We start from the raw sequence: 19,092 nt of genomic DNA on the forward strand, positions 1-19,092 counted from the left end.
ACCCCCCCAGCCCACGCTGCCGTCACCCGCCGGCGCTGAGCACAGCCCGGCTCCCTCTGCTGCTCCGTGACAAATGCCCAATAAAGAATAAACCCGGCTGGAGTGGGGCTGGCTCCTTGGGCTGCAGGCCGAGGGCAGGGCTGGGGCCAGAACAGGGAACATCCACGCACGGGTCCTGCCCTGCCCCAGGTGGCCTTTGCGGTAAAACAAAGGTTTTATTCAGCAAGGGTCAAGGTCAGCTCTCAGTTACAAGTTTGGAGGTAAAAGCCTAGCCATAAACTAATAAATCCCTGAAATTCAGTTACAGAGCAGGTGCCTGTGGCTGCTCTGGCCAAGGATGCCCCAGACCTGGGACTCCAGTTGCAGCAGTGCCCCAGTAGCCCAAAATGCAGCAGCACAACAGTCCCTGGCACGTCTCAGGTCCTTGGGACAGCATTTTGCCACTTCCTCGGCTGGCCTTTGCACACCTTGGATGGCTAAAGGTGGTTTTCCTGCGAAGAGCATCACCTCTTCAGTCGTGAAGCTCTTCAAGGGTGAGATGCCGCAGGTTCTTTGAGGCTCCTTCCCTCTGCTCCGGGGACAACCAGCCTGGTCTGTTCCCTGCAGTGAGACCCTTATTTCCCAGGTTTATCTCTGTGAGGAGCAGCTTCCTCTGGGGATCAGGTGAGGTGTTAGATAGATAACAGGCTCAGTAATGACCGGCTTTGTTTAGATACCCTTGTGACAAACACTCCCACATTCCCAGGGGTTTTTAGGGGAGCGACTGTTTACAAAGCAGGGTGGATGCTGTTTCCTTCCATCTGCCACTCACTGCTCAGGCACGACCCACGGCCTAGGTCAGGATAGATTCCTGTTTCAGCAGGAGCTGGAGCCTTTAACTTGGAGGGGTCTCTGCTTTAGGTGCATTTTTTTGTCTTCTACCTCTTCAGTGCATTGGCTGCCTTGGAAGGAAGGAGATTGCAGCAAAGGAAGTTCAGCAGTAGGGTTGCAGGGAGCGAGCAGCAGGTGCAAGGGCCGGTGCCCATCACCCCTCTAGCTTGGGGCACAACACCTGGAAAGGCACAAAGACACGAATGAGTCCTCCCGGGAGGGAGCAGAGCTCTGAGGAATGGGGTGATGGAGGCTGAGGGCCGGTGGTGGGGCTCAGGGCTGGGAGCACACACTCACAGGGACAGCAGAAACACAAAGCTTACCTTCGCCACCACGGCCTTCAGAGCGGCCAGCAGGGCCGAGATGAACTGTCCCACTCTGCCCTTGTTACACTGCTTCAGGAGGAAGAGCTTGGCCAAATGCATCATCTCCATGCTGCCAGGTGGGTACCTCACTTTGTTCACTGCCTCCCACCTCAGGTCCTTGATCAGGCAGGCGCGGCGGTGGGAGAAGGTCTCGAAGCTGTACTGGCCCAGGTAGGCGCCCATCCCGCTGTGCCCTGAGGGACACAGCCAGGCAGGTCACACCAGGGACACCTGCATTCCTCTAACTCAGTCTGGCAGCCCCCCCAGGACACAAGGAAAGCTTGGTCATGCTGCTTCTCAGGGCAAAGGAGCGAAGAGCAGCTTTTTTAACTTCACAGAAATCGGTGAGGACCAGCTCACTGCCTTGAAACTGCTGCTGGTGTGAATCCACCCTTAAAATATCAATGACACCAACTCTCTCCTTCCAGGGCCAGCCTTGCTTTTCCCACAAAATTCTCACAGGGGTTGGTGGAAGGAGGAGCTGGGATGATGATTTCAAGGGGTAGGACACGAGGAGGACACTGAGGAAGACCTCAGCCCTCTGCCCCCAGCCAGGTCTCTGCCACAGAAGCCTGACAGCAGCTGTAGGAAATCAACCAGGCCATGGACAAATTCATCCCACACCTCAGCACAGGAGAGCCAGAGCTCACTCATGTGCCAGGGGGATTTCCTCTCTCACTCTCTCTAACAACCAAAACACTAACGAGCCTTTTTACAAAGCAACCCACCCCGGGAAACGACATTAACGGGAAAATGCAGCTGGAAGTTCCTGAGTTGCCAAACGGGCACAGCAGCTCCTGAGTCAGAGGCTGCTGCTGATTGAATGCAGGTGCATGGGCTGAGCAGGGACTCACCCACACCGCCGAAGGGCAGACCTGGGACCACGGAGTGCATGATGACATCGTTGGCTGTCATGCCACCACTGGAGGTCTCTGCTATCACCCGTCTGATCAGCTACCCACGATGAGAGAGAGACAGAACAAATCAGGATGGGACACAGCACCATGTCCCAGAGCAGGGAGGGCTCAAGGTGATGCTTCCACCCCCCTCTGTGAAAGGCACAGGCTGTGCCTCGTTCCATGAGAGAGGCCAGCTTACACCACTTAAAGCACAGGATCTGCCCAGCTGGAACAGCCACAAAAGGAAAAGGCTTCACTTCAGCCCAGGTGCTCCTCAGCCCTCCCACCCAAACTGCCTGGGGCTGTTGTTGCAGGGCAAAGCCCTGACCTGAATTCCTGAGCTGGCACAACAGAGCCAGGAAACGGGGGCAGGAGACACAGGCAGGAAGCAGCACCCACCTGTGTGGGTGGAGATGGACAAACCTAGGGCCCTCCAGCAGGACACTGGGAGCCTCCAGCAGCTCTGGGGCTCTCATGGCCTCCAAACGCTGCAATTTACATGGAAAAGGGACCGACACACGCTCTGCAGAAAGCTGTGTCTGGGATCAGCAAAGCTCAGCATCCAGCTGAGATGCTCCCATGAGGAAGCACAGCCCAGACCCACCTTCTTGTTGTTGGAGAAGACATACAGGGCAAGGGGCTTCTCCCGAAGGTTGATGAACTCAATGGCTTCCTCCACGCTCCTCACAGTCACAATGGGCAGCACTGGCCCAAAGATTTCCTCCTCCATCACCTTTGACTCCGGGGAAACATCCGTGAGGATGGTTGGTGCTGCAGCAAGCGGGAGAATGGGACAACAGCGTGAGCAGGACACGGACCTGGCCCAGCACAGGACCTTGGTCCCTCCAACATAACCCAAGTAAGGCACAGACACAAAAAGCACCACAAAAAGCACCCACTACCACCTCCCCTCCACTGCAGCTGCCAGGAGCACCTATGAAGCAGGAGGCCTCATCAGTCTCTCCCCCATGAGCAATCTTCTGTCCTTCCAGCAGGCTCTTGACCCTCTTGAAGTGACGCTGGTTGACGATCCTTCCGTAGTCCGGAGACGACTTCACGTCTTCCCCATAGAATTCCTGACAAAAGGGAACAGCAGAGCTTTCAAAGTGCTCAGCACAGCTTCCAACAGCCAGAGCTCCAGGAAACCACACCTGGGACAATTCCCATGGCACAAGGGACTGCTCCTCACCTTCAGGGTCGCCTTGATGTTCTCCACCACCTTGCCCTGGATGGATGGGTCGCACAGGATGTAGTCTGGGGCGATGCAGGTTTGCCCACAGTTCATGTACTTGCCCCACGTTATCCGCCTGTGAGAAGGGAGACAGGGACAAGGTTTCTCCATGGGCTGTTCCCCCTCTCAGCCCAGCTGGCAGCACCTGAGCCGGCCATGCTGGCCCAGAGACATCCCCCTGCCCCACGGGGGTGTTGCCCCAGTGCTGAGGCCCCATCAAGGGTGCAAGAACCCGACCTGCAGGCCACAGCCAGGTCACAGTCCTTGTCGATGTAGCAGGGGCTCTTCCCCCCCAGCTCCAGGGTGACAGGGGTCAGGTGCTTGGCAGCTGCTGCCATCACAATTTTGCCCACAGCGGAGTTGCCGGTGTAGAGGATGTGGTCAAATCTCTGCGCCAGCAGCTCGGTTGCCTCGGGAACTCCTCCAGTGACCACGGTGTACAGATCCTGCAGGGAAGGGCCGTCAGGGTCACCCCAACCCAGCGCATCACTGTGGCACAGAGAAACCTGGGGACCGACACGGGGCCACACTCACCTTGTCCAGGTACTGTGGGAGCAGCTCAGCCACCAGCCGAGCCGTGTTCTCGCTGATCTCTGACGGCTTCACCACCACGGCATTGCCTGCAGGGCACACACAGCACACACTGAGCCCTCACATCCTCTCCCCCAGCCCTCAGCCACCACCCCACCAAGGCCGGGCCCTGCTGGATCCTCACCTGCTGCGATGGCCCCGATCAGGGGCTGCATGACCAGCAGGAAAGGATAATTCCAGGCCCCGATGACCAGCACCACGCCCAGGGGCTCGTAGTGGATGTAGGCCTCGTCCCTCAGGGTGAGCAGGTCCTTTTTCACAGGATGAGGGGCTGCCCAGGACGGCAGCTTCTCCATGGCCAGGACCAGCTCCCTCAGCACGCCCAGGAGCTCGTGGCTGTAGGCGTTGGGCCCACTCTGTAACAACAGGGAGCTTGGGGAAGGGATGGTAAAGACACCACCTCCCACAGCCACTGTGGCACCCTGGAGAGTCGGAGTCATCCAGTTCCACGGCGGGGAACACGACAAAACCCGTTTGTCACTGCAGAGGCGGCCCTCGGCCCTCCCTGCTTCGCTCAGGGTTACCCACCGTCCGTGCACAGCAAAAGGGAGAGACCCCCGACAACACAGACCTTGTTCAGATCCGCCTTGAGGGCTGCCAGGATCTCCTTCTCCTTCTCCTGCACCATCCTCTCCAGGGCCTTCAGCTGCTGAACCCTGAACTCCAGCGGGCGGCTCCGGCCCGAGTTGAAGGCGGCCCTCGCCCGCCCCACGATCTGCTGCATCCTCTCCATGGCCGCTCAGCACTGCGGGGACACCGGGGTCACAGCCAGCTCATTGCGAGGCCACTGAGGGCTGCTTGGCCCTGGGAGCACCACCACAACGCGTCCCACCCCGAGAAAAGCTGGCAGACGTTGTTCTCCTTGGAGAGGAGCTCAGGGCTCGCAGCATCCAAACCCTGCTCCACCTGCACTGGGCGCCTCAGAGCGGTCTGGGGTTTGCTGATTGATCCTGTTCTGGAGGTGCTTTCTCCAAGCCTCAAACCCACCAGCCACGCCAGGCTCTGCTCACAGGGATGGTCCCAAGGAGACAAATCACAGAGATGACCGTGGCCTTGGTGGGCAGCCAGCTGGAAGCAGGGCTGTGTGCCCTGAGCTGCCCTGCAGCCATCTTCCCCATAACCCTGAGGACCTCATGTCTTCACAGAAACATGACAAAACACTGCAGAGATTTCACCCTGCTCCCCAGGAGCAGCGCCTCACTCTTTAGTCAGGACTGGAGATCTGCTCCTGCATCCCTGCCCAACCAATCCAGACACCAAGATCCCCTTACAACGATTAAATCCTGCCACAGCTGCGTGACACAGCCCAAGAAACCGAGTGACTCATTAAAAAACGAAGGGAAAAAAAGCAAGTTACCTTCAGAGGAGCTTCTCTCTCCACCAGCCTCCTGTGGCGAGTGCAAGAAGGCACAAGCCCTTCCCCTGCCATGGCTGGGGGCGATCCCTCCTCCCACGGGAGAGCTGGCCCTGCCCTCGGGCTCTCGCCGGGTACAGGATGCCCTTTGCCCAACTCTGCCCTGGGCTCTGGAGCCCTGCACGGCTGCTCCCAGCCGGGGCAGTGACTCAGGCCCGTGTGGGATGGCAGAGAGCACGTGGCGTTGCCCACGCTCCGGACGTGCCACGCTCAGACTCGGGATCCAAAAAACCCCAACCAGGCAGGTGGCAGGCAATCCAGGCGTGGATCTGAAAGGGGAAAAACAGGGCCAGCTCCTCTACTGGGTCACCCTGCTCCCTGCCTGGCTCCAGGAGCATTTTCAGTGCCCAGCAGAGCTCTGGGGACCCTTCCCGCGGTGCCGGGGACACCTCAGGACACATTTGTGCCATTCAGCCAAGCCATGGCCAGAGCTGGGAGCAGCAGGGCAGGATTCCTCAGGAGACTGCAAGGACTTACCACGCTCGGTTTATTATTTAAATTCTTAGTGTTTATTTAGTGGCTTGCAAAACGTATCATCAAAAAGGCTGAGCAGATGAATTTTCACCAGACATGAAGAAATCCCACTTATTGCACAGTAAATATAATTTTCTACTCTATATTAGTTGCATCTATCAACCATTTTTCAATTTGCTTTAACATGAATAGTTCTAAAGACTCTTTCACCTTCAATTCCTTCAGCATCCTTCCCCCAAGCTAGAACAAGCCCCACATTATGCCCCAGTGAAAGATTACAGCATCCTGAGAAGCTCAAACATGAAGGAGCACACACATTACTCTTCCAGTAGTTACTTTCCCTTGGAGGAATCTGACCAGGAACAGCTTTGTACTGGCTTTGGCCAGGATGAAGTTAATTTTCGTGGTAGACACCAAGTTTCTTTTTAGAAGGATGGTGCTGTTTTGGATTTGTGACGTTGGGAGTTACGGAGTTTGTCTTCCCAAGTCACCACCAGGTGTGACGACGCCCTGCTCTCCTGGGGATGGCCGAACACCTGCCTGATGAGGGGAATTAATGAACAAATTCCTTAATTTGCTTTGATCTGCCTGCAAGCCCAGCTTTCACTTCACCTATTAAACTTTTTTTATCTCAACATACAAGTTTTCTCACTTTCCTCCAAATCTCCTCCCCATCCCACAGGGAAAAAGCAAGTGGCCGTGTGGGGCTGGGATAATCCACAAGGTATTTGTCATTCCCACTTCTCTGAACAGGCCTGAAAGTTCTTTTGCTCCAGCATGAGACACTCACCAGCACAAGACAGGCAGTGCAGCCATCACCTTTGGAGTTTTCTAACTGCTAAATAGCTGTTAAAGGCACATGATGAAACACAGAACGCAACAAGCAGCCCCTGACCAGCTGTGGATGATTCTGGTTTGCAGAGACGTGAGAATGTTAAATTAAATTAAATTAAATTAAATTAAATTATATTAAATTATATTATATTAAATTAAATTAAATGGCAAACGGAACCTCATTGGGTTTATTAACAGCCATCACTCTTGGCCAAATGCATGGGGCAGCACAGCCTGTCTCAGGCTTGGGGGTGAGTGTTCAGACCATCCCCAAAACTGCAGGGAAAACACTGCCAACCCAAGGATTGCTGAAACTTCAGCTCCTGTTGGTCACTGAAGGAAACTGAGCGGTTTGGTGCAGGACACTGTGTGTCCCTGGAAGCTCTGCATGGCACAGGGTGGAGGCAGGGACTGGAATTTGTCGCTCTGCAGTCCTCCTTTGGAGAGTCCCCACTGGTCCCTCTGTTCCAGCATGGCTTTTAAGTGAACAGGAATCTGAGCCTTCTCGTAGTTAGTGCTTCTCTAAGGCTACTCTGTGTGCTCGACAGCTCACTGAAATCACCCAGAACAAAAGAAAATAATGACTTCCCAGCTTAAGGAAACAGACACAAAGCGAGCACCCAGAGTATGATGTGGTTCCTTCTCTCTTCGTCAGTTAACCACCTGTGAAGGCAAAACACAACACCAACATCCTGTGAAGGGTCTGCTGAGACAAAACCAATTCCCTTCCTAGAACAGCCTGAAGCAAAACCCCTTCAGTCAGGGGGCTCCCCAGCGTGCAGCTCTCCTGCCCCTCAGCATGCACTGGTTATCCCAGGTGCCAGGGAAAGCATCGTGCTCTGGCTCAGCCCCACATTCACTCATCTGCAAAGCTTTTCCCAACCTCAAACTAGGTCTAAACACAGGAGAAGAAAAAAGGCTCCTACCTCACTGTGACAGCCACAGCAGTGCTCTGAAACCTGCTCCTCCTTACCACCCACTGGGCCAGCCCAGCCTCTGCACAGCCAGCACGACCATGAGGGCTTTTCTCTTCAGCACAGACTGGTGGCTCTGAGAAACCCAAATGATTTCAAGATGCCGTGAGTTTCCCCCCCTCTCATTCCCCTACACGGGGCCTGCCTCCCTGGCTGCTGCCTCGAGGCCTGAGCCAGTTCTTGGCTCTTACATCTCCTCCTGGATGGCGTTATTTGCCCTGGGATGTGGGGCTCCTGCGTGTCTCCTTGCAGCAGCAACTACACAGACCGAAGGGCAGAGTCCTGATCCACCCTGCCGCCTCCTGTGCCCTCAGGAGCTGCTCCCTTAGGCTCACTAAACCCCACGGAGCAGTCAGTGACTGGCTCTGACATGGACAACCAACAGCTGATCACACAGAGATTCAGGCCCTGCTCCTCCACCTCAGGAGGCATCCTGAGCCTCCCTCAGGCCTCTGCCTCCTGCAGAGAGGAGAGGACATCCCACCCTTCCGCACTACCCAGCTGGAAACAAGGGAGGAAATGGGAATAATTGAGCTGAGGTCAGACAGGGGCTGCAAGGAACAAGAGCCCGTCGCTGACCCCGGCTTTGGGACACAGCTTCCCTCCCCGGGGTGCCACGGCACAGACTGCAGCTCCCCGGGCTGTGAGGCAGCTCCAACACTGCTGAAGGAAGCCCTGGAACGGAAACCACTCCTGGCCAGTCCAAAACTACCAACCTCTGCCTCTGGAGGGAGCATCCCACGGGTGTCACCTACCAGGGAAGAGCAACAAGGAGTACAGCAGCCTGCGGGGTGTCTCCGGGGATATTCCTATTCTACAGACTGCTTGCAAGAGTGAGAAGGTGAGAATTTAAGGTGGGACAGACATCATAAATCTCAAGACAGAAAAAGAGGTCAGGCTTTATAAAAGTTGCAAGGAACAGATCAGGTAAATTGCACAGAGAGCAAAAGACCCAAAACTCACCTTAATCATCACCGCTGCCACAACCCCCAGCAGGGCCACGACAAAGAGCCCAATTCGGGCCTTGTTAAACCGCTTCAGGAGGAAGAACTTGGCCCAGTCCACCTTCTTCTGGCTGCCAGGTGGGTACCGCATTTTGTTGGTCTTCTCCATCTTCAGGTCCTTGATCAGGCAGGCGCGGTGGTGGGAGAAGGTCTCGAAGCTGTGCTTGCCGTGGTAGGCGCCCATCCCGCTGTTCCCTGAGGGACACAGCCAGGCAGGTCACTGCTCAGGCTCAGCCAGACAAAGCTCTGTCCACCTGAGCACAACTGACCCTGCCCCTGGCAGCACTTCTCAGTGTCTGAGATGTCCATCTGTATTCCAGCCCTCTTCCTCCTCACCTCATTTCCACCGATCACTCTGATTGCAGCTAACGGCTTTAATGCACCTTTCCCATCAGGCTGCACTAAACGCTTCAGTCTTTCCAAAAATACGCCCGAAGGTTTTTCCCTCCTGGCCCCTGTCCTAATGCTGTCCCAGAACTTATCATTATTATCAAGACCTGCTGCACAGAGACTCTGGGGCTATAGGAGGGACAGGGATAGCCCCAGACACAAACCGTGAGTTGTTGTTCCCTGGGACACACTGTGCGCTAAGTCCCAACTCTTAAGGAGGTCCAGTAACTTACCAACACCACCAAAAGGTAAAGTTGAGAGGAAGAAATGCATGATGACATCATTTCCAGTCACACCACCACTGGAGGTTTCCGAGATGACTCTCTTGATTAACTAGAAAAAGAAAAAAAGGCCAAAACAAGAGATTAAAAAGTCTCCAAGAAGAGAGCAGACCATGTAATAGAGGATACTGGGAAGGGAGCTACATGTGAATAACGTTCATCTCCTCTGGCACAGCCCAGACTCACCTGCTTGTTGTTGGAGAAGACATACAGGGCAAGGGGCTTCTCCCGAAGGTTGATGAACTCAATGGCTTCCTCCACGCTCCTCACAGTCACAATGGGCAGCACTGGCCCAAAGATTTCCTCCTCCATCACCTTTGACTCCGGGGAAACATCCGTGAGGATGGTTGGTGCTGCAGCAAGCGGGAGAATGGGACAACAGCGTGAGCAGGACACGGACCTGGCCCAGCACAGGACCTTGGTCCCTCCAACATAACCCAAGTACAGCACAGACACAAAAAGCACCACAGAAAGCACCCACTACCACCTCCCCTCCACTGCAGCTGCCAGGAGCACCTATGAAGCAGGAGGCCTCATCAGTCTCTCCCCCATGAGCAATCTTCTGTCCTTCCAGCAGGCTCTTGACCCTCTTGAAGTGATGCTGGTTGACGATCCTTTCATAGTCCGGAGACGACTTCACGTCTTCCCCATAGAATTCCTGACAAAAGGGAACAGCAGAGCTTTCAAAGTGCTCAGCACAGCTTCCAACAGCCAGAGCTCCAGGAAACCACACCTGGGACAATTCCCATGGCACAAGGGACTGCTCCTCACCTTCAGGGTCGCCTTGATGTTCTCCACCACCTTGCCCTGGATGGATGGGTCGCACAGGATGTAGTCTGGGGCGATGCAGGTTTGCCCACAGTTCATGTACTTGCCCCACGTTATCCGCCTGTGAGAAGGGAGACAGGGACAAGGTTTCTCCATGGGCTGTTCCCCCTCTCAGCCCAGCTGGCAGCACCTGAGCCGGCCATGCTGGCCCAGAGACATCCCCCTGCCCCACGGGGGTGTTGCCCCAGTGCTGAGGCCCCATCAAGGGTGCAAGAACCCGACCTGCAGGCCACAGCCAGGTCACAGTCCTTGTCGATGTAGCAGGGGCTCTTCCCCCCCAGCTCCAGGGTGACAGGGGTCAGGTGCTTGGCAGCTGCTGCCATCACAATTTTGCCCACAGCGGAGTTGCCGGTGTAGAGGATGTGGTCAAATCTCTGCGCCAGCAGCTCGGTAGTCTCAGGAATTCCTCCAGTGACCACAGGGTACAGCTCCTGCAGGGCAAACATCAGCCTGAGAGTTATCTTGATTCAAAGCACACACACCCAAAGCAGCAGCTCTGCATGTGGCAGAGGGCAGACTTATCTGTGGCCTGCTCCATGACAGGGACAAAATATAGTAGTATCAGAGATATACTCTGCTCCTTCTCCTGAAATGAAGTTTTGTTTCCCACTTTGTGCCACACAAACTAAAAGAAATGGCGGCTGAGGCCAGGGCTGAGTCTGGCTGTGGAGCTGCTCGCACACAGCAAGAATCAGGGCACATATGACTGCCAGGCTCTCCCACGGGCTGCCTCCTTCCTCTGCTCCTGCCGCCCACCTAGAGAAGGCACAAAGTCCCTGGAGGAATCTCCACAGGGCCCTGAGCAGTGAGAACTACAGTCTATCTCCGTGATACAGTGCAAGGGATGACAGAACTGCCAGGCAAGAGGAGGAGACACAACACCTCCTCCCATGAGTGCAGCTCAGCAGGACACGAACACCCAGGACATACTGCCATGGAACACACTGTGCCCAGTTCTCAGGAAGAACCAGGCACAGCCACCATCCTACAGAACCTGTGCAGACCTAAGGGCATCCCCAGCACAGCTCCGAAAGAGCAGCTCCTGCACTGAGAAGGACACACACACCTCTCCATATGGTCACGGGTGTCAGAGAGGCTGCAGCAGTGTTATGTAAGCTCATACACAAACACAGGGAGAATTTGTCAACGCACCTTTGGACCCAGACAGTAACTCAACCCTTCCTGTGCCTTCTGCTTACGCTCCTTTAAAGGGAGCAGGCAGTGTTGGCTCAAACTTGCAGGAGCCCGTTGGAAGCAGGACAGACCAAGAAAGTCACGGGGCCACACTCACCTTGTCCAGGTACTGTGGGAGCAGCTCAGCCACCAGCCGAGCCGTGTTCTCGCTGATCTCTGACGGCTTCACCACCACGGCATTGCCTGCAGGGCACACACAGCACACACTGAGCCCTCACATCCTCTCCCCCAGCCCTCAGCCACCACCCCACCAAGGCCGGGCCCTGCTGGATCCTCACCTGCTGCGATGGCCCCGATCAGGGGCTGCATGACCAGCACAAAGGGGTAGTTCCAGGCCCCGATGATCAGCACCACGCCCAGGGGCTCGTAGTTGATGTAGGCTTCATCCCTCATGGTCAGCAGGTTCTTCTTCACGGGCTGAGGGGCTGCCCAGGACGGCAGCTTCTCCATGGTCTGGGCCAGCTCCCCCAGCACACCCAGAATCTCATGGCTGTAGGCGTTGGGCCCACTCTGTAACAACAGGGAGCTTGGGGAAGGGATGGTAAAGACACCACCTCCCACAGCCACCAGCAGAGCCCTGCTGCTTCCAAGTGTCCGTCACTGGCCAAAGGTGGCCGGTCTGGGTGTGTGAGGCAGAACCCAAAACCTGACAGCCAGGATTGCCTCTGCAGTCCTGCCTTAGACTAGCTGCTCAGAAATGGTGGCAGACCTTCACAGGCCACAGCGGGGGCGCGGGCCAAGGGGGACACGACAAAAACCCATTTGTCACTGCAGAGGCAGCCCCCGGCCTTCCCACTCTCCCTTCAGGGCCAACCACTGTCCGTGCACGGATGATGGGAGAAACTCCCCGAGCCAGACCTTGTTCAGATCCGCCTTGAGGGCTGCCAGGATCTCCTTCTCCTTCTCCTGCACCATCCTCTCCAGGGCCTTCAGCTGCTGAATCCTGAACTCCAGCGGGCGGCTCCGGCCCGAGTTGAAGGCGGCCCTCGCCCGCCCCACGATCTGCTGCATCCTCTCCATGGCCGCTCAGCACTGCGGGGACACCGGGGTCACAACCAGCTCACCGCGGAGCCCTCCTTCCCTCCCTCATTCCACCGCCCGCCTTGTCCCCAGCATCACCGGCAGCCTCCAGCCGCACCTCCCGCCCCATCTCCAGGCAGCGAAGGCGCCGCCGTCCGCCCCTCGTTCCTCCGCATCTCTCCGAAGCCTTACGCAATTCCCGAGTTAGAAAACTTTGCAAAGCGGCGCACGGCGCTGGCGGCAGCGCGGGGATGTCACCGAGCCAGCCGGGGGCTCGGAGCGCGGCGTCCGCGACCTGAGCGACACCCGGCCGGGACGCGCTGGGGACCCCTTCCCCACCCCCCGGGGAACCGCGGGGACCCCCGAGCGACACCGGGGCTGAGAGAATAACCGTGGCAGCGGTTGCGAGCCGCTGGTTCTTCCCCCCTCCGGCCGCTGCCCTCCGCCCCGGGCAGGACCCTCCGCCCCCGCCGCCCACCGGGGCCGCCGCCGCTTCCTTTTTCCGCTCACATGACGGAAGCGGAACGGGCGAGGCCGGGGTCCGCCGCTCCCCCTCCCCGCCCGGGGGTCTCGGTGGGAGAGAGGAGAAGGGAGAAAGCAGAGCGGGGTGAAGGACGCGCCTCGTTTCCTTGGGGTACCGCCGCTACCTTGCCCGCCGCGCTCGGGGATGCTCCTGCCGGGCTCGCAGCGCTGCCGGGCTGCCGCAGTCCTCCGTGGGCTCCGCGGGTCTGGCGCCGCCGGGCCGGTTGTGAAACGCTGCCGAGGCGGAGGGCAGAGTCCCTGCGGAGCCTTATCGGGGCAGGGAGCGGGGAGCGAACGGGGCAGCGGCTCCCTGCCCTGCCCTGCCTTGCCCTGCCTGCCACGGAGGGCGAGCGAAGCTGTTTAGGGGGAGGCAGGAAGAGCCCGGCAGGACGGTCGAATTAACCTTGATAGAGTCGTGGTGTGGGAAGCGAGCCCAAAAGAAAAAAAAAAAAAAAAAGAAAGCAACCACAGAGAAAGGCGCTCAGGCAAGGCTGGGCACATTCCAGTTAAAAATAGACGTGCCACAGCTTGTTCTAGGAAAAGCACGGGGGTTGCTTAAAAATTGCACGCAGGTTGTTACACGCTGCCTCTCGTGACAGGATTTACCCAGGGCCTTTACCATTAAATCCGTGCCTGCCACACCTTGACATACAGGGCTGGCACCGGGGCTCCGAGCACAGACCACCCCTTCTCCTGAGGAGCTTAATCCCATTTTCCCACATCAACACGGCCCTCTGGAGCTGGGAGTGCCCTTTGGCTTCAGATTGTGCAGAACCACAATTCCCCCCAAACACCAAGCTTGGCTTCTGTGTTGGCTTCACTAACACTCCTGGGCTATGGCTCAGCAGGAACATTTCACAAGCTGCCGCACAAATTTTGGCAGTGAACACCCCGCTCTGGAGAAGAATGACACGAGCGACTGCTGAAACTTGTGTGCAGGAGGCAACACGAGAAGGAAAAACAGGCTGGGCTTGACAGGGCCCTTCCAGGTGTTGTATGGAGAAAAGCTGGGCTTGCATTGAAGAAAACAGGGGTAGAGGCAGGAATGTACCTCACGGGCCCATTCCCTGATGCAAATGCTCCCCCTCATCCTGTCAGCATCCTTGCAGGCACAGCAAGGGAATTGGAGCTCTCTGCAGGCCCAAGGGAATTTGGATGAGGGATTAATGGTACTGCAGTCACAGTAAAAGCCTGAGCTCTCAGCATGGAGCATTACATAGTGCCTGAGGAAATGGTGCTGCAAGGCACCAACCCAGGCTGGCAGCAGGAGCAGGGATGTGGATGGATTCTCCAGAGCTTGTAAAACTCTCACCCGTCAGCCCAGAGGGTTTTCATGTCACAACAGTGCTGCTTGCACTTGGCAGCACACACTGGAAGCAATTGTCACAGCTCCCAGTTATCCCAGCGATCAGCGGGGAGAAACCTCTGCAGAAATGAGGCAGCATCCTGGGAGAGAGTCCCTTTTGGTCCTTGCCAGGGACATCCTTTGGCCAGTTAGGGACAGGGAGCAAGGCTGAGGGCTTTTTTAGCACTGCAGAGTCTCAGCTGGGTGAGACACGTGGATTTCAGGGAAGTGTGGGATCTCGAGTGAGACAGAGGAATCCCCCATGCTCCCCACGCCTGGGAGCTGGCAGTGTTCTATTTTAATTCAATCACTAAGAAACAATAAAGGGAGCTATTTATGGGAGAGCAGTGGAGCTCCAGAGGAACTGGGAGGTGAGCAGTGCTGGAGGGGGGGCTCTAATCTGTAGTTACAGCAGCAAGAGCTGTTTCATTGAGAAGCTGAGCCCAAGATTCCCCCCTACCCTCAGTCCCCTCTGGGAGTCAATTAACAGCAGTGAGACAGGCTCCTGCCCTGCCCTGGGGAGCAGCCCTTTGTGCTGATGCTCACCCTGCTTCCAAAAGCACCCAGCAGAGCCTGGGGAGGGAGGACTTTGCTTTGGAAGATAAACTGGGCAGTATTTGGTTTCAAGAGTCCACCAAATAACACAGCTAATCAATAAACGTCCTTTTAGCTCACACACCACACTCACTGAACTTTAGGTTTTCAACTACAATCCCCAGCCTCTGCTTAAATGTCTGCCTAGTCTCAAATTCCAAGAGTTTTCTGGAACTCACATAACCCAGCCAGATCCAAAACTCAAACAGCACTCGACCATAAAAGCGGGTACAGAGGATGAACAACAGGGAGAGGTTTTTAAGGAACCTACAGGAATCAATGCAGCTCAGTTCATTGATGGCATCACTTGTTTTGAAAGCTGCGGCTGATCTCACATTCCCAAGAAGGAGATACTGTGTCACACAGAGCCCCGGTCTGTGGGCTGCATTGTGGACAGAGTTCAGGCCGTGGAAAACGTGAAAGGGACACAAAGAAACAATGGGAATGATTGGCACAAGGACTGCAACAAGACTCAACAGCCCCACTGGCACTCGGCTGGCTTTCGGGCAGCGAGGAGGGGGGAGCCTGCCGTGCACAAAAGCCTATTGAAAAGGTGTTTGTCCCAAGGAGCAGTGCCAAGGCTTCCTTCAGCTGGGCTCCAGCTGACTTGGAGACCTCAGGAGAGGGGTTACCCTGATGGACTTCACTCCTCTGCAAACTGTGGGGGCACTCTGAGAAAAGCCACAGCCAAGACCATGGCTCAGGTCAGGTCAGATGGGGAAGTTCAGGATAAAAAGAGATTTGCTTAAAGACTTAAAAGGCATCCTGGACAGTCAAAAAAGATAGTAGCAAGCAGAGCTTAGTGAAGACAAAAAAGTCAAAGGTTAAAAATTTAAATTAAAACCCTCCAAAACAGAAGAGGAAGTGGGAATCAATCAGGAGGTGGGTCACAAGTCAGGTCACAAGTCAGGTCACAAGCCAGCCTATCTGGATTTCAAAGTCTCATCAAGCTTTGGAAGCAGCAGGATCCAGCTTTCCCTGCTCCAGGTGAAAAGCAAGTTTCCCTTTTTGGTGTAGCTGGGCACTGGGACATGGGTGAAGCACAAGTCATTGCCTCTGAACCCTGAGGTGATGTGGTAATACAAGATAATAGCAAGAACTGTGCACAACCCAGGCACACCTCCCTTCTCAAAATGCTCCTTGGAATAACTTGTAGTGTCTTACAAGTTGCAAGTTAAATTAACAAAATTTCCTCCTCAGTGTCAGAGGAAGGGCTGAGAGTTCAACTTCTTGCTTATGAAAAGCAGCAAATATCAGAATCAAAATGTGCTTTAGATTCCTCAGCTGACATTTTGTAAAAATGGACGGAGTGGAGCAAGTGCAGAACACTCAAGGAGGTGGTGGAGAGCTGAGCTAGAAAAGCACATCATCAAATCTCTCCTTTCAGGTTCTGTCTTTCAAAGGCTGGGGGGAAAAAAAGTATTTGGTAAAAACAAGCACCTGCTGTTCAGCACAGAGAGCCAAAGACAGAGGACAGCTTCAGGATCTTTGTGGAATGAGTTTATGCAGAAAGACAGGCCACGAACATTGGTCTCCTCCTCCTGAAAACAGCCAGCAAGAATAGCCCTTTTCTTCTCCTCCTGTTTGTGCAGCTGTAGCCTTGCTGGCAAGACGGCAAGGAGAGGGAGCTTGAATCCTGAAAGGAAAAAAGAAAACCAACAAAACCCAGTGAGTTCCTGAGAAAAGCAGCCTATCTCCTAGACTTGTGCATTAAGGCTGTTGCTTTGTTCCTAGATTCGGGCTCAGATATATCATTAGCATTCCCAGCTCACTCCTTCCTCATCCTCTTTATGTGCCACTCACAAGTGGAGGGGTTTTTAATAATAAATTGGAGAAAATCTGATAGTAAAACTCAAAGATACAATATCCACACAGCAGCTACCACAGCATACCTCAGCTGGGCAGAGGGCACGAGCTGTGAGGTGAACAAAGCTCATTTTTTTGTCAGCTTTGGACAGAAATTGTGACTCCCTGCCAGCTTTTGTCAATTAGCTCTGTATACGCTGTTCTGGCAGCCCAGAGAGCTCCCCTTTGCTAGAGGCAACAAATAAGCACCTTGTTGAGAGATCATACAGCTGTTACCCAGGATCCTACTTAGCATTTTTATTTTCCAATCCAAGTTTAAAAAAAAAAAAAAAAGAAGCAGGGTAAATTGTCTTCCTAAAGCCAGGGAAAAAACAAACTCAGGGACATTCTGTGCCAGTGCTGTCCAGAGGTAATGAACTCAAGGATGCTGCTCCATCCTGCCCTGCTGGCAGGTCCAGCTGCTGAGGGGAACATTCAGCAACTTCTCTACCCAGGCAAGCAGAGAATTTTTCCTAAATTTAACACCGCTGGTCACAGAGACACAGAAAGTCGGTTGTACCATAGAAACACTTCTAGTGTCAGTATTTATTTTTTACCTTAATATACATTTATACAGGCCATAATAAAAAGGCTATTACGCAACAGTTCAGTGAGTTATTACCTAGTTCCAAGAATAATGCATGCAATTACAAAGGAGAGGTAGAAACACCGTATTAAAGACCTAAAAATACAAACATTATATAAACAAACACTTTCAAATTAACTGTTGGAATTTCATACAGATAAATAAGGTAAAAAGTACATTACTCTGTCAAAGTAAAGGAAACACATGGTTATCCCGACACTGAAACAATATTTTGATGTGTAAGCCCTGTACAACTTTGTCAAATAGTTCAGACCACTGTGTTTAAGAGGATTAAAATGATTTTGTCCTGGAGAATGGTTTATTCAAGTATTCAAGCAGTTGAGTAACAAAAAAAGTCCCAAAAATAAAATTTAGGAACCATTTCCAGAGAAGCTGATCTGCCTAAATATTTTGCAAATCACTGTCCTGATGATCTCATGGGATGCTTGAAATGACAATGCCTATAAGGCTAAATGAAGCTTCCCACCTCTCCCCCAAAATGCACACAGAATAATCCTGATTTTTCACACACTCTATATGTAGAGATTCTACATCATTTTATCAGCATCTCAAACCACATTATTTTCTGTTTTTTTTTTTTTTAAATATTTTTTTAATTTTTTTTTTTTTTTTTTTTTTTTTTGCATGGTTCCTTGCAGAACCTTTCAGTTTACAGTATTTATTGTAATACTGCCCAAGAAACAAACTACAGAGAACTGTCATTACACCCCTAAAGACTGCAGGCATTAATGCACATACTGCATGCACAACAAAAGATGCAACCAAATCTATAGAAAAAGCAAACAACCAGCAACTCAACATTGCTATTATTCAGAAAGTCCAGAGCAGTAGTTACTCAAGTATTAGACAAATAGGTATAAAATGGAAAGGTTCACATGAATACAAGTTTTTACACAGTTTGTTTGAAAGTCTTCTAGAAGCTACATTTGAAATTCTGAAAAGAATTTTATGTACACTGAAATGAAATGCAGCCAAGTCCATTGTGCCTTCTTTCTCTAGATTTTTTTTTTAAATACAGTTCTTCAAAAATGAATATACAGTTGCTTTAGTAAATTAGTGCAAAACAAAATATTTTGGAAGAAGATCATCAAATTGTATCCACATCAGCTGAAAACCCCCTTGGGGATTTTGCACAGATGGAGAGAATTTCTTCCATCCCCACTTTTCCCCTGGGGTAAGAGTGTGTTTGCCATCCCTTCATATGAACAACCTGAGCCACGTGTACAACAGGTGAGCTCCCAGACAAGGCAGCTGAGCCCCAAAAAGCTTCAAGCAGCACTTGCACATGGTTAGGGTTTCCCAAATTCACTCAGCCACATTTTACTGAAGAGCTTAAAAACTCTTGAGGGAATCTTCTGAGGGAAATGTCTTTTTTTTGTACCTGATGCAGAAGGATCCGCTCTCTAAAAACCTCACGAGGAAAAAAAAAACAGCAAACCCTGATCATTCAAGTTCAAAGCACACGTACAAGGATCAGTTTGAAATGTGAAGAGAGATTCTTTTAAATCCTGTTGCTAGGAAGGAAAAGGAGCTGCTGGATCGGTAAGGCAAGTGTACTTTTGGAATTTCTCCTCTTTGAATATGCTGCTGTTTCTTTGGTAGTCACCACAGAAATATAAGAATCATCTTCCACACGGGGCAGAACAAGGACAACAATGAAGCTGTAGTGAAAAAAGTGCAGTATCACTGATGTGGTCCCTTATGTTCACACCATCTGGTCCTCAGGATATTCCTACTGCTCATACACAGCCACTGTGCTGTAGCAGAGTGCAGAGAGCCTTCGCTCGATGCTGGATTTATCTGCAGAGAG

At 53.4% G+C, this 19,092-nt stretch overlaps 3 protein-coding genes across 10 annotated transcripts in view; all 3 read right to left on the reverse strand.

Moving 5' to 3' along the window:
• Positions 1-195: 195 nt before the first annotated feature.
• LOC120761267 (aldehyde dehydrogenase family 3 member A2-like) lies at positions 196-12,787 on the reverse strand. Of its 3 annotated transcripts, none has more exons than XM_040082347.2 (11): positions 12,761-12,787; positions 4,528-4,701; positions 4,081-4,312; positions 3,900-3,985; positions 3,603-3,811; positions 3,324-3,441; positions 3,069-3,210; positions 2,739-2,905; positions 2,111-2,189; positions 1,194-1,429; positions 196-1,051 (listed from the first exon to the last, which is right to left on the reverse strand). In XM_040082347.2, the coding sequence occupies exons 2-11, from the start codon at positions 4,687-4,689 to the stop codon at positions 1,025-1,027; spliced, it is 1,458 nt and encodes a 485-aa protein (XP_039938281.1). In that variant the 5' UTR covers positions 4,690-4,701; positions 12,761-12,787; the 3' UTR covers positions 196-1,024. The 3 variants fall into 3 exon arrangements, with proteins under 3 accessions (XP_039938281.1, XP_039938280.1, XP_058279039.1); XM_040082346.2 differs by having other exon boundaries at positions 2,090-2,189; XM_058423056.1 differs by lacking the exon at positions 12,761-12,787 and adding an exon at positions 5,314-5,331 and having other exon boundaries at positions 2,090-2,189.
• On the reverse strand, positions 5,857-13,249 carry LOC120761366 (aldehyde dehydrogenase family 3 member A2-like). 6 transcript variants are annotated; one of them, XM_040082536.2, is made up of 12 exons: positions 13,017-13,249; positions 12,208-12,381; positions 11,628-11,859; positions 11,447-11,532; positions 10,378-10,586; positions 10,099-10,216; positions 9,844-9,985; positions 9,514-9,680; positions 9,280-9,379; positions 8,616-8,851; positions 7,605-7,728; positions 5,857-7,341 (listed from the first exon to the last, which is right to left on the reverse strand). In XM_040082536.2, exons 2-11 carry the CDS (start codon positions 12,367-12,369, stop codon positions 7,648-7,650), a joined length of 1,533 nt encoding a protein of 510 aa, XP_039938470.1. In that variant the 5' UTR covers positions 12,370-12,381; positions 13,017-13,249; the 3' UTR covers positions 5,857-7,341; positions 7,605-7,647. The 6 variants fall into 6 exon arrangements, with proteins under 6 accessions (XP_039938470.1, XP_039938472.1, XP_039938469.1 ...); XM_040082538.2 differs by lacking the exon at positions 13,017-13,249 and adding an exon at positions 12,848-12,868; XM_040082535.2 differs by lacking the exon at positions 13,017-13,249 and adding an exon at positions 12,761-12,843.
• Positions 13,250-17,189: 3,940 nt separating this feature from the next.
• The window catches only part of ULK2 (unc-51 like autophagy activating kinase 2), a 36,394-nt gene continuing 34,491 nt past the window's right edge, over positions 17,190-19,092 (reverse strand). Inside the window, exon 28 of the mRNA XM_040082142.1 lies at positions 17,190-19,082. Within this exon, the coding sequence (XP_039938076.1) occupies positions 19,015-19,082 (68 nt within the window). The 3' untranslated portion in view covers positions 17,190-19,014. The remainder of the gene's footprint in view (positions 19,083-19,092) is intronic.

This window comes from Hirundo rustica, chromosome 19 (assembly GCF_015227805.2).
Source record: "Hirundo rustica isolate bHirRus1 chromosome 19, bHirRus1.pri.v3, whole genome shotgun sequence".
NCBI classification, from domain to species: domain Eukaryota; kingdom Metazoa; phylum Chordata; class Aves; order Passeriformes; family Hirundinidae; genus Hirundo; species Hirundo rustica.

Bases quoted from the DNA above. Each gene is read 5' to 3' on its own strand.
- LOC120761267 (XM_040082346.2), bottom strand. From the start codon at position 4,689: ATGGAGAGGATGCAGCAGATCGTGGGGCGGGCGAGGGCCGCCTTCAAC. The intron at 3,211-3,323 runs GTGAGGAGCAGT...CCCTTTTGTCAG, and splicing joins ACATCAAGGCGACCCTGAAG to GAATTCTATGGGGAAGACGT. The intron at 1,052-1,193 runs GTAAGCTTTGTG...GTGCCTTTCCAG, and splicing joins TGAAGGCCGTGGTGGCGAAG to GTGTTGTGCCCCAAGCTAGA.
- LOC120761366 (XM_040082536.2), bottom strand. From the start codon at position 12,369: ATGGAGAGGATGCAGCAGATCGTGGGGCGGGCGAGGGCCGCCTTCAAC. The intron at 10,217-10,377 runs GTCGGGTTCTTG...CCCTTCTCACAG, and splicing joins GACCTGGCTGTGGCCTGCAG to GCGGATAACGTGGGGCAAGT. The intron at 9,681-9,843 runs GTGCTCCTGGCA...CGCTTGCTGCAG, and splicing joins TGAGGCCTCCTGCTTCATAG to CACCAACCATCCTCACGGAT.